This window comes from Phyllopteryx taeniolatus, chromosome 10, assembly GCF_024500385.1.
Source record: "Phyllopteryx taeniolatus isolate TA_2022b chromosome 10, UOR_Ptae_1.2, whole genome shotgun sequence".
NCBI classification, from domain to species: Eukaryota; Metazoa; Chordata; class Actinopteri; order Syngnathiformes; family Syngnathidae; genus Phyllopteryx; species Phyllopteryx taeniolatus.
The window spans coordinates 29735240-29747090 of record NC_084511.1 but is presented as its reverse complement, the minus strand read 5'-3'; the positions used below and the strand labels follow the sequence as shown (position 1 = coordinate 29747090).

General features: G+C 45.7%; 2 protein-coding genes and 1 pseudogene across 9 annotated transcripts in view; all 3 read right to left on the bottom strand.

The window, feature by feature from the left end:
- LOC133485289 (protocadherin gamma-C5-like) overlaps positions 1–11851 on the bottom strand; it is a 294682-nt gene that overhangs the window by 153965 nt on the left and 128866 nt on the right. The window lies entirely within an intron of this gene.
- LOC133485032 (protocadherin gamma-A3-like) lies at positions 223–6480 on the bottom strand (annotated as a pseudogene).
- On the bottom strand, positions 7413–11653 carry LOC133485150 (protocadherin beta-16-like). Its single transcript, XM_061788537.1, has one exon. It carries the CDS (start codon positions 10017–10019, stop codon positions 7539–7541), a length of 2481 nt encoding a protein of 826 aa, XP_061644521.1. The 5' UTR covers positions 10020–11653; the 3' UTR covers positions 7413–7538.

Here is an 11851-nt window from a genome sequence, read left to right as displayed (position 1 = left end):
GCTCATTACATGGTAACACACTTTATGTTTTTGTTGTCACTCTCAACTGACTTGCATTGAAACATTCCAGCTTACAACAAAAAAAAAAAAAAGGAGCCTCAAATACGAATTCTCAACTGATGTATCGGACGACTCAAAAATACATTTAAAAAAAAAACAAAAAACAAAAAAAAAAGCTATTGGGACTTTTATGAAAATTTTTTTTTCAAATAAACTATTGGGACTTTTATGAAAAAAAATATTTAGAAAGACAAGCACTGAACACGTGCAGCGTTCATGCAACCTCCTGCTGCTGTTCAGTCGAAATATGGCGAAGCTAAATGACACATCGTTCAAAATATTGATTGTTGTAACAGTGACGATAAAAAGAGAAAGAAAGTTGAGTGGAATGTACAAAAGTGTTTGGAACTTCTTTCTTTGCACCCGTTGTCAATTTTAGTTTTATCTATATATCATTTTATCACAGTTCTCTGCTCCTATTGAAATGTCCAATTTGGTGTTCTCATTTATTTTGTGCAATTTTTGGATTTGAATCAGCTTCAGCGACAAGTTCTTCAATGTGCTTTTAAATAAATGATATAATGTGTATTTATTTTCAAGTTGAATGTGTTCTTTTCGAGGAAAATTGTGTTGAGGAAAATAAAGGTAATGGTGTGACTTCAATAAAATCGGGTGATGACCTAATGACCACGTGAAACTTTGGATCGAAGGGTTACCCTTGGTACTGGAAATGGTGAACACATGTTGACTCATGTCAAATAAAGGAGACATGGTGAAATATTTGACTCAGCAAAGTTGACATTTGTGAGCAGTTTCCTGACATCTGCCGGTTGCCATGCGGCACGTCAGCATCCGCTCCATCCACACTCACGAAGCTTTCTCATGGCTTGCATATTCTTCATGTGACTCATGAAACAAAAAAATATATATATAAGGGGTAGATGGACACACGTGATGTTTACGACTCCTAGGAAATAAGAAACATAAAAAAAAAAAAAGTCAACCAATAAGTCAACTGTTTATCCAAAGCCGCTGGGCATGCTGGGTATTCAAGCGTCAACTTCCTCGACACTCCAATATATTTCATTGTAGTTTTCTCAAACGGTATTCGACATAATACACCAGGCCTATTTAACTAGTGGCCCCCCTTTGAAAATTAATTTCATATGGCCCGCCAGACTTTAATTTTAATCTGATGTAACGCGTAACGTGTGTGTGGTTGCAGTGAGCAATTAAACCACGGCGATACAAAAACCCATATGATGACAAGTTTGTCCAAGTGGATTTGCCGTAAATACCTGCTTGCACGAAGGATCAACTGGCTCGAGATGACATTGCTCCTCGCGACACACTTTGAGAAACAAGACAAGATTCAAAATGTCTCTCCGAAGGCCGAAAAAACGCAAAGTCGATGTAGAAATCCGGCAATTCCAGACAGAATGGACTGAGAAGTATTTATTTTTTGGGCCAAAGGCAACAAGTACTAAACCGGTACCCTGGTGATAAAGATATCAGAGACCTCTTACCGAGTTGGAAATAGTCAACAACTGCACGCTTGCTATCATTGATGAAGTGAATTCACAGCCAAACTTGCTTGTCACTTTAGCTATGAAAAAAAGTCTCTCTTTCAGACACAGCGACTAACTCTTCGCAGAGTGGAACGACAACGTTGCAGGAAAGCTTCTGGAAAAGCAGAATGTACCGTACTTCTGTTGCAGTCGGCAAAGCAAGTGATTGGAAAGACATGGCCCAGCTGAAGTGGAATCCAACAATGAATTTCTTTTTCTCTCATTTTGAATTTTATAGCTTAAAAGAGACTCACCGAAGTCTGTGTGATGGTTCAGACTCGGACGTCTGACATGAATGGTGGTTCTTGTTGCGTTAAAAATTCATGTCGTCTTGGCTTGGTTGTGCAAAGGGGTCAAATACATTTAAAAGGGTTGTAAATCTCGTTCTTTATCCTAGCTATAATCATATTAAACGTAACAAAAGTCAAGCTAAAGAAAATGCTGAGTGGCTAGTAACTCTGGGAAACAACTCGCCACAGTGGCTGGTGAGCTGATGTCAAGCCCTGCTTGTAAATTACCAAATTTACAAACTTCGTAGACAACTGAGTATCAACAAATATTTTAACAACCTTGTTCTAAGTTACAAGATTTGTATTAAATCAAGTCATACAACCTCGAAAAGAGGTAAAAGTAATTAGAGAGACATTTGACTCACCAAAGTCGACACACCTACGGGCAATTTGGAGTTGTCAATTAACCTACCATGCATGTTTTTGGGGATGTGGGAGGAAACCGCAGTGCCCGGAGAGAACATACAAACTCCACACAGGCGCGGCCGGGGATTGAACCTCGGTCCTCAGAACTCTGAGGCAGACGCTCTAACCAGTCAACACCGTGCCGCCTAGACCACAACGTCATCTGCGAAAATCATGGTCTACAGGGATTCCAGTCTGACCTCATCTGTCAGCCTATCCATTACCACTGCAAACAGGAAGGGGCTCGGGGCTGATCCCTGATGCACTCCCACCCCCACCTTCAACTCCTCTGTGACACCTCACCACTGTTCTGCTGCCCTCATACATGTCCTGTATTATTCTAACATACTTCTCTGACACTCCAGACCTCCACATGCAGTACCACAGTTCCTCTCTGGGTACTCAGTCATAGGCTTTCTCAAGATCTGTTTCTCGCATTCCTCAGGCATCTTCTGACCTGCTAGAATACTGTTGAACAAGATGGTCAAAAGCTCCACAGCCACCTCTCCTACATGCTTCCAAAACTCCACAGGAATGTCATCAGTACCAACAGCCTTTCCATTTTTCATCCTCTCTCATGCCATTCTAACTTCCCCCTTATAATCATTGTCACTTCCTGGTCCACCACACTTGCCTCTTCTAATCTCCCTTCTCTCTCATTTTCCTCATTCATCAACTCCTCAAAGTATTCTTTCCATCTAGCTAGCACACTGCTGGCACCAGTCAACACATTTCCATCTCTGTCCTTAATCACCCTAACCTGCTGCACATCCTTCCCATCTCTCTCCCTCAGTCTGGCCAACCTGTATAGATCCTTTTCTACTTCTTTAGTGTCCAACCTGCCATACATGTCATCATATGCCTCGTTTGGCCTTTGCCACCACGACCTTCGCCCTACATCGCACCTCAATGTATTCATTTCTCCTCTCTTCAGTACTCTGTGTTCCACTTCTTCTCAGCTAACCTCTTTCCTTGAATGATTTCCTTCACTTTGAGGTTCCAGCACCAAATCTCCCTCTCCCCATTCCAACTGGAAGATGCACTATTTCTGTATACTTTTACTCGAGCCAGCTTTCAGGTTCTGAACACGACTGTAAATGAAATGTAATGACTTTAAAATATGCATCAATACAAGAACAAGGCTTCTCCATGATATAAACTCTGAAAACAAACATGTATTGAAACAAGTGTACTGATTTGACTCACCAAAGTCGACATCCGAGAGCAGTTCCCCGACGTCTGCTCGCCGCCGTGCGGCACGTCAGCGTCCGCTCCGTCCACACTCACTAAACTTTGACTCACGGCTTGCGTGTTCGTCACGTGACTCTTGGCGGCCTCGTAGTTGTAGACGTGCGGGAGCGTCCCCGCCGTCCCCAAAGTGTCGCAGTAGCGCGGCGGATAATACGGAATGACGGGGAGGTCGGAGCGGTACAGGACGCGAGACCGTCTCCACCTGTACACTTTGAGCGACACGATAAGCAGCAAGCAGGCGACGAAGAGGAAGGAGACCGCGGCCAAAGCCGAGACTAAGTAAAAAGTCAGCCGGTCGTCGTAGTCCTCGCTAAAGTCGTCGGCGAACTCCGACCTCAGCACTTCGGGGAAGCCGTCCGCCAGCGCCACGTTGACCGCGACCGTAGCCGAACGAGAGGGCTGCCCGTTGTCCTCCACTACGACAGTCAGTCTTTGTTTGACAGCATCTTTATCAGTCACTTGGCGGACAGTTCGCATTTCTCCATTGTGGAGGCCCACTTCAAACAGCGCCCCCCTGTCTGCGCCCCCAAATTTGTGCTGCACTTTATAGGAGAGCCAGGCGTTCTGTCCAGAGTCCACATCCACGGCCACCACTTTAGTCACCAGATAGCCCGCGTCTGCCGAACGAGGCACCATTTCGGCGTGCGGCTGGACCGGGTACAGGACCTGAGGGGCGTTGTCGTTCTGGTCCCGGATCAGGACGCCCACGCTCACGTTGCTACAGAGAGGAGGGGAGCCTCCGTCCTGCGCTCGCACCGCAAAGTCCAGCCGCTTCATCCGCTCGTAGTCGAAGGAGCGCACGGCGCTGACGACGCCGGTTTGGGCGTTCACGGACACAAACGAGGCAATCGGAGTTCCCCCGATCTCGCCCTGCTCCAACATGTAAGAGACACGAGCGTTCTGGTTTTCATCTGGGTCTTTGGCACTCACTCTCAGCACGGAAACACCCGGCGAGTTGTTTTCGGCGAGGTTGGCACGATAAAAGCTGACGGCAAACACAGGAGCGTTGTCGTTCACGTCGGAAACTTTCAAATGAAAAGTTCTCTCGGCGGAGAGGGGAGGCGAGCCGGCGTCCGACGCGACGACTGTGATGTTATATTCGGACACGCTTTCGCGATCCAAATCGGCATCGGTCACCAAGGCAAAATAATTGCGCACGTTGGATTTCATGCGAAATGGAACGCGGCCTTCGATGGCGCACCTCACGTGACCGTTTTCGCCAGAATCCTGGTCTTTCACGTTCATGATACCGATCGTGGTACCAGCCGGGGAGTCTTCTGAAACCGGACTCGTGAAGGACATCACGTTGAGGACGGGGACATTATCATTCAAATCCAGGACTTCGATTTCCACTTTGGTGGAGTCTGTTAATGCACCTTGATCTTTGGCTTCAACCATGAACTCTATTGTCTTGTATTTTTCATAATCAATTTCTTTTACGACAGATATGCAACCTGTCATCTCGTCTATGCGAAACAAATCCGCTATTTCTGCATTTAATTTTGAAAACGAGTATGCCACTTGTGCATTTGAACCCCTATCAGCATCAGTGGCATTCACAGTCAGAACGTGAGAGCCTTTTGCTGCATTTTCAGTCACTTTTGCTTTATAAACGGTTTGATTAAAGACAGGAGCATTATCATTTGCATCTTGAATGTTAATATCTATATTTACCGTACCTGACCTCTGTGGATTCCCACCGTCCACAGCCACTAATTTAAGGGAAAGTCGTGGCTGCTGTTCTCTGTCTAAGGCTTTCTGCAGGACCATTTCTGCATGTTTACTTCCTCCCGGACTGACGTGTTGCTTCAAAACAAAATGATCACTCGGTGTTAAAATGTAACTCTGCACGCCGTTTGCACCCACGTCAGCATCATACGCACTCTCCAACACAAAACGGGAGCCAAGTGCAGCAGACTCAGTAATTTCAAATTGCAAATGACTATTTTCAAAAGTGGGCGCGTTGTCGTTGACGTCCAACACTTCGATGGTGACCGGGTGCAATTCCATGGGGTTTTCCAACAAAATCTCGAAGGTGAAGCTGCACGGCGTCACGTCTCCACACAGCTGTTCTCGATCTATCCTCTCATGGACAACCAGGAGCCCTTTGTCCGCCCTCAGCTCGGCGTACTGGACGTTCTCCCCGGTCACGATGCGGGCCCGCCCAGAACGGAGTCTTTTCAGATCCAAACCGAGATCTTGGGCCACATTTCCGACGAGCGAGCCTTTTTTCATCTCCTCGGGGATTGAGTAGCGGATTTGGGCCTCGCTCGCGTGGAGAAAAAAACACCAAAAGACAAAGAGGGCCGGCCGCGCGTCGCCATCGCATTCCTCCTCGGCTCGGACTAATGTTTTTAGCCTCCATATGAAATTAAAAATATTCCAATAAAGGGACGCAATCGAAAAAAAGACAGAACCAAAGCAGGCGCAATCAGATGCGCGTTATTTGAGCTCAACGATTGTACGTCGTTCACGCGAAGCTCTCTGGTGCCAAATGGCAGCGACAGAGGAGGGAGCTGCACTGCATCACACAGCGCCAACACATCCATTTACCATGTAACAGCGCCCCTTAGAGGCCGATATGCCAAACTGCCCAGTTAGAATAAAAGCTTCAACATGGGGGGGAAAAAAAAACATCTTGAATATGCTATGTCCTGTTAAATAACTGCATTAAACATCGTAAAAAATTAACATAAAGACATATTTTCCGAGTTAAGGTTGTCACCTGAACAAACAGCCAATCAACACAGTTACAGGAAGGACGTTGTGTGCGTAAGAGTTATACAAATGATATAAATGATGATTATTGATTGGAATTCTTCAGAACGAGCGCTGGTCAACAAATCCCTTGGAAGCTGCCCTTCAGCACCATGGACAGAGACAAGACTGCAGGCGGAGCTCACTGCTCACTTTGGGGCGAGCGAAACATTATTTGGAAAAGTACAATGCACGACTCGTCCACTCCCTCTTATCATTATGTAATATGACAATCAAAAAAAGACATGACTGATGAGGCTACATCTTTACAATGTCGAGTTCCAGAATCTTAACATACAGTGGAACCTCGATTTAACAGACGATTATGGTCAGATGATCGTCTGTTACAGCTGATTGCCCGTTCGATTGAAGCCTTTTTTTGGTGGCCATTTGCACCCATATTACTGGACAGTACAAAATTGGCTTTGTGCTTTTTCGTGGCCTAAAATGCACATAAAAGTACCAAGTTATTGGTAATACATATTTTTTTTAAACTTGGAAATGTTGGAAAAGTTTTATATTTTATCCAAACTTACGACGCTGACGTGCTTGATGTAGAAAGTGCTGACGTATTTGCCATAGGCCGCTTGCTTTCGTGAGTCATGACAAATTAGTGTGCTTCTGAATTCCAAATGTGTTGCCATTGACGTACAGCTTGACTAAAAAAATTAATAAATATATATTTTTTAAACTGTTACCGTACCAAAAATAGCATGTTCCAGACTCCAGGGATTTATGTGTTGTATTCCTCGTTGAGTGAATACTGCAGCCATGTGCGCTCTTCTCTGTGTAGAGCTTTATGCGAAAACAGATAGAACTCGTGCCATCATGGCCACCACGTCAATTGAATGTTGCCACATTCAACATGGCCGCCAAATAGGAATGGTTGAACCTGTTCATATTGCACGTCTGTGACACGGAAATAGGTGCATCCCAGTCTTGCGTGATTAGTATTCCCACATAGTTTCTGGGAAGGACACACCCTGCTCCAATATTACTGGCTCCAGGACACGCGCCGCTACACTATGATTGGCTGTTGTAGTTCTTTAATCAAGCTGTGATCATATAAAACATAACATTAAAAGTGAAGCGAGTAAAAATGCCTGAGGGTTAGTACCTCTGGGAAACCACTGGCCAAAAAAGCAAATGTCAAGCCCTGCTTGTAAGTAAGCAAATTGACAAACTACAAAGTCAACCGAGCATCAACAAATATTTTCACAATTTTGCTCAGTTACAAGATTTGCATTAAGTTCAAAACATCAACCTTTCAGCAACATAAAGCAAAACAAGTCATACAACCTCGAGAAGCAGTAAAAGTCATGAAACAGAGAAACAATTGACTCACCAAAGTCGACATCCGAGAGCAGTTCCCCGACGTCTGCTCGCCGCCGTGCGGCACGTCAGCGTCCGCTCCGTCCACACTCACTAAACTTTGACTCACGGCTTGCGTGTTCGTCACGTGACTCTTGGCGGCGGCGCACGCCTCGTAATTGTAGACGTGCGGGAGCGTCCCCGCCGTCCCCAAAGTGTCGCAGTAGCGCGGCGGATAATACGGAATGACGGGGAGGTCGGAGCGGTACAGGACGCGAGACCGTCTCCACCTGTACACTTTGAGCGACACGATAAGCAGCAAGCAGGCGACGAAGAGGAAGGAGACCGCGGCCAAAGCCGAGACTAAGTAAAAAGTCAGCCGGTCGTCGTAGTCCTCGCTAAAGTCGTCGGCGAACTCCGACCTCAGCACTTCGGAGAAGCCGTCCGCCAGCGCCACGTTGACCGCGACCGTAGCCGAACGAGAGGGCTGCCCGTTGTCCTCCACTACGACAGTCAGTCTTTGTTTGACAGCATCTTTATCAGTCACTTGGCGGACAGTTCGCATTTCTCCATTGTGGAGGCCCACTTCAAACAGCGCCCCCCTGTCTGCGCCCCCAAATTTGTGCTGCACTTTATAGGAGAGCCAGGCGTTCTGTCCAGAGTCCACATCCACGGCCACCACTTTAGTCACCAGATAGCCCGCGTCTGCCGAACGAGGCACCATTTCGGCGTGCGGCTGGACCGGGTACAGGACCTGAGGGGCGTTGTCGTTCTGGTCCCGGATCAGGATGCGAACGGCGGCCGCGGAGCTCAGGGAAGGGGATCCGGAGTCGCGGGCGCTCACGTTGAAGTCGAACGACTTGATTTGTTCGTAATCGAAGGATCGGAGCGCGCGGACGACGCCGCTCTCCGGATGGACCGAGACAAAAGAAGACACGGCTGCTCCGTGAACTTCTTTCTCCTCCAGGAAGTAAGACACTCGAGCGTTCCGGCCCCAGTCCGCGTCACCGGCACTGACGGTCAAGACGGAAAAACCGGGAGGGTTGTTCTCTGCTACGGTCTTCCTGTATTCCGACTGATGGAATTCGGGCGGGTTGTCGTTCACGTCGGATATTTGAACGTTGACGTTTTGACTACTAGACAGAGGCGGAGAGCCTTGGTCGGACACTGTGATGGTCACGTTATATTCGGGGACGCTTTCCCGGTCTAACAAGTTTTCGGTCACTATGGTGTAGTAACCCGCTAATGAAGACTCGATTTTAAACGGGACGTCAGCGTTAATGGCACACTTGACAACACCGTTGCCGTCAGCGTCGTCATCATTCACGTTAAAAACAGCCACGGTTGCACCTGGGGGAGAATCCTCAGGTATGGACTGAGAAAAGGACATCAACTTGATTGTGGGGACGTTGTCGTTCTCATCAATTATGTTGATGAAAACTTTACACGTGTCTGTATATCCTCCGTGATCTCTAGCCTGGACGTTTAACTGATAACTCTTCGATTTCTCAAAATCTAATTTACCTGAAACTTTAATCTCTCCAGTTTTAACATTTACATCAAAAACCTGCTCTGTGTCTTTGGTAGAACGAGTGGAATATGTGACGTCACCATTGAGGCCAGCATCAGCGTCGCTTGCACTCACAGTCGCGATCAAGGTTCCTGCAGGTGAATTTTCTCGCACATCGACCTTATAAACAGGTTGAGTGCACACTGGCGCGTTGTCGTTTGCGTCCAGCACAGTGATTTGAATTCTCGCCGTCCCTGACCGATGTGGCTCGCCACCATCTGACGCAATCAGCATGAGTGTCAGACTCTCCTCCTGTTCTCGGTCTAAAGGCTTCTCTAAAACCATTTCCATGAATCTGGCTCCATCTGGTTGATTTTGTACTTCCAATTTAAAATGATCTGAAGGCTTAAGAACATATTTTTGAATGTCATTAATACCAACATCTGGGTCATCCGCATTCTCGAGTGAGAAACGCGCCCCGGATGCGACACTTTCAGCGATTTCCAAATGAATTTCCGACTGAGGGAAGGACGGACTGTTGTCATTCATGTCCACGACCTCCACTGTCACGCGATAAAGTTGGATGGGATTTTCTAAAATGATGTCGAAAGTGAAGCTGCAGGGCGTCGTCTTTCCACAAAGCTCCTCTCGGTCGATGCGCTCTTGAATGACAAGTGTGCCTTTGTCTCGCTTGAAATCAACATACTGTCGGCCTCCTTTGCTAATAATACGAGCTTTACCTGCTACTAGTCTGGCCACATCCAAGCCCAAATCTCTCGCAATGTTCCCCACGAAAGAGCCTTCCGCCTGCTCCTCCGGTATGGAATAGCGAGCCTGTCCGCTCACGGAGCGCAGCTCACAGAGACAAAGAACGACAAACAGTGTGCGCCATCGGCCTCTGACAGCGCGCATCCACAGACGCTCCATCGCGGATCCGAAAATATCCAAACACCGACAGGAATCCTTGACAATAAAAACCGAATCAAACACGAGAATCCACGGAAAACGTTCCTCGTCGAATGGCGAGCAGAGCGTCGTCTTTCTCGTCTGCGAAGCTCGAAAAGGAGTCCGAGAGGAGGACTGCTGCACGGACGAGTTTCCTTCGAATTCAATGACGTAGCACGAGCGGCGCTCAGAGCATTTTGGCGGTAGTGCACCTCCATGTGATTGCCAACGGAAACTGCTTTTTTTTAATTTTTTTATTTTTAATAATCTGGGGCCACAAAATAACAAAATAGCAAGACTGGACAATTGGATGTTGTACTTAACGCTTTTGGAATCGGGTTGTTTACATTTTCTATTTTACCAATATGACAATGTGAAAAAAATGCTGGACAAAAATATTTATCTCAAGATGATGTTAAAATAATTTCATAAATAGCGTTTTCTTTTGCAAAAGTTTTAATTTTAAAAAATACATATATACTTAACTGATATTTTTATTTTGTTTGGAAAGAATGCATTCAATATTCAATCCAGACTATTTTTAAAAAATCAACAAAAGGTATGACAACATGAACAAATATTGAGAATGATGACACAGATATGATACCTAAACTTCAAACAACAATACAACCACGAAAATAAGGTGTTAATACATAACTACGGAGGAAATTGATTTCAGCGAATAGAAAACGCAGATAAAAAAGAAGAACGAACGAGGTCGAATAGCTGCTACAACTTCATTTGTATGTCTGAATAGTCAGCTCCAAGCAATTCCAGCACCATGGACAACGACAATGAACATCCAGCCCAACATATTAACTGTTACCAAAGGTTCTTTACTTTTCATTTTGGTTCATAATCATGGCTAGAAAACTATGATTATCCAAATAAACAATCCTTGATAAAATATTTCATATGTAATAAATCTGTACGCGGAAAATGTTTTTTTTTTTTTTTAAAAAGGACAATTAAAAGGAACGTATTGGTATCCACCTTCCTAAAGGTTCCTCCACCTGCTCCCTGCTTTCACTGCAGATCTCGACGTCATCTGCGAACACCATGGTCCACGGGGATTCCAGTCTAATCTCATCTGTCAGCCCATCCATTACCACTGCAAACAGGAAGGGGCTCGGGGCTGATCCCTGATGCACTCCCACCTCCACCTCCTCTGTCACACCTCACCACTGTCCTGTTGCCCTCATAGATGTCCTGTATTATTCTAACATACTTCTCTGCCACTCCAGACCTCCGCATGCAGTACCACTGGGTACTTCTCCTTTTCTCCTTCTTTAGTGTCCAACTGGGCATGCATGTCATCATATGCCTCGTTTGGCCTTTGCCACCTCGACCTTTGCCCTACATCGCGTCTCAATGTATTCATTTCTCCTCCCCTCAGTGTTCCACTTCTTCTCAGCTAACCTCTTTCCTTGAATGATTTTCTTTACTTTGAGGTTTCACCACCAAAGCTCCTTCTCCCCTTTCCAACTAAAAAATGCACTATTTCTAAGTTGAATTTAAAAAATAGACTAATATGTCATTAACAGATATTTTTATTTTGATTGGAAAGAATGTTTTCAAATTTGAATCCAGACTATTTTCAAAAATCAACAGAAGGTATGACATCATGAACAAATGTTGAGACAGATGTTATACCTGAACTTTAAACAACAATACAACCACGAAAATAAGGTGTTAATACATAACTACGGAGGAAATTGATTTCAGCGAATAGAAAACGCAGTCAAAAAGAAGAACGAACGAGGTCGAATAGCTGCTACAACTTCATTTGTATGTCTGAATTGTCAGCTCCAAGC

Coding starts and splice junctions, on each gene's coding strand:
- LOC133485150 (XM_061788537.1), bottom strand. CDS start 10,019: ATGGAGCGTCTGTGGATGCGCGCTGTCAGAGGCCGATGGCGCACACTG.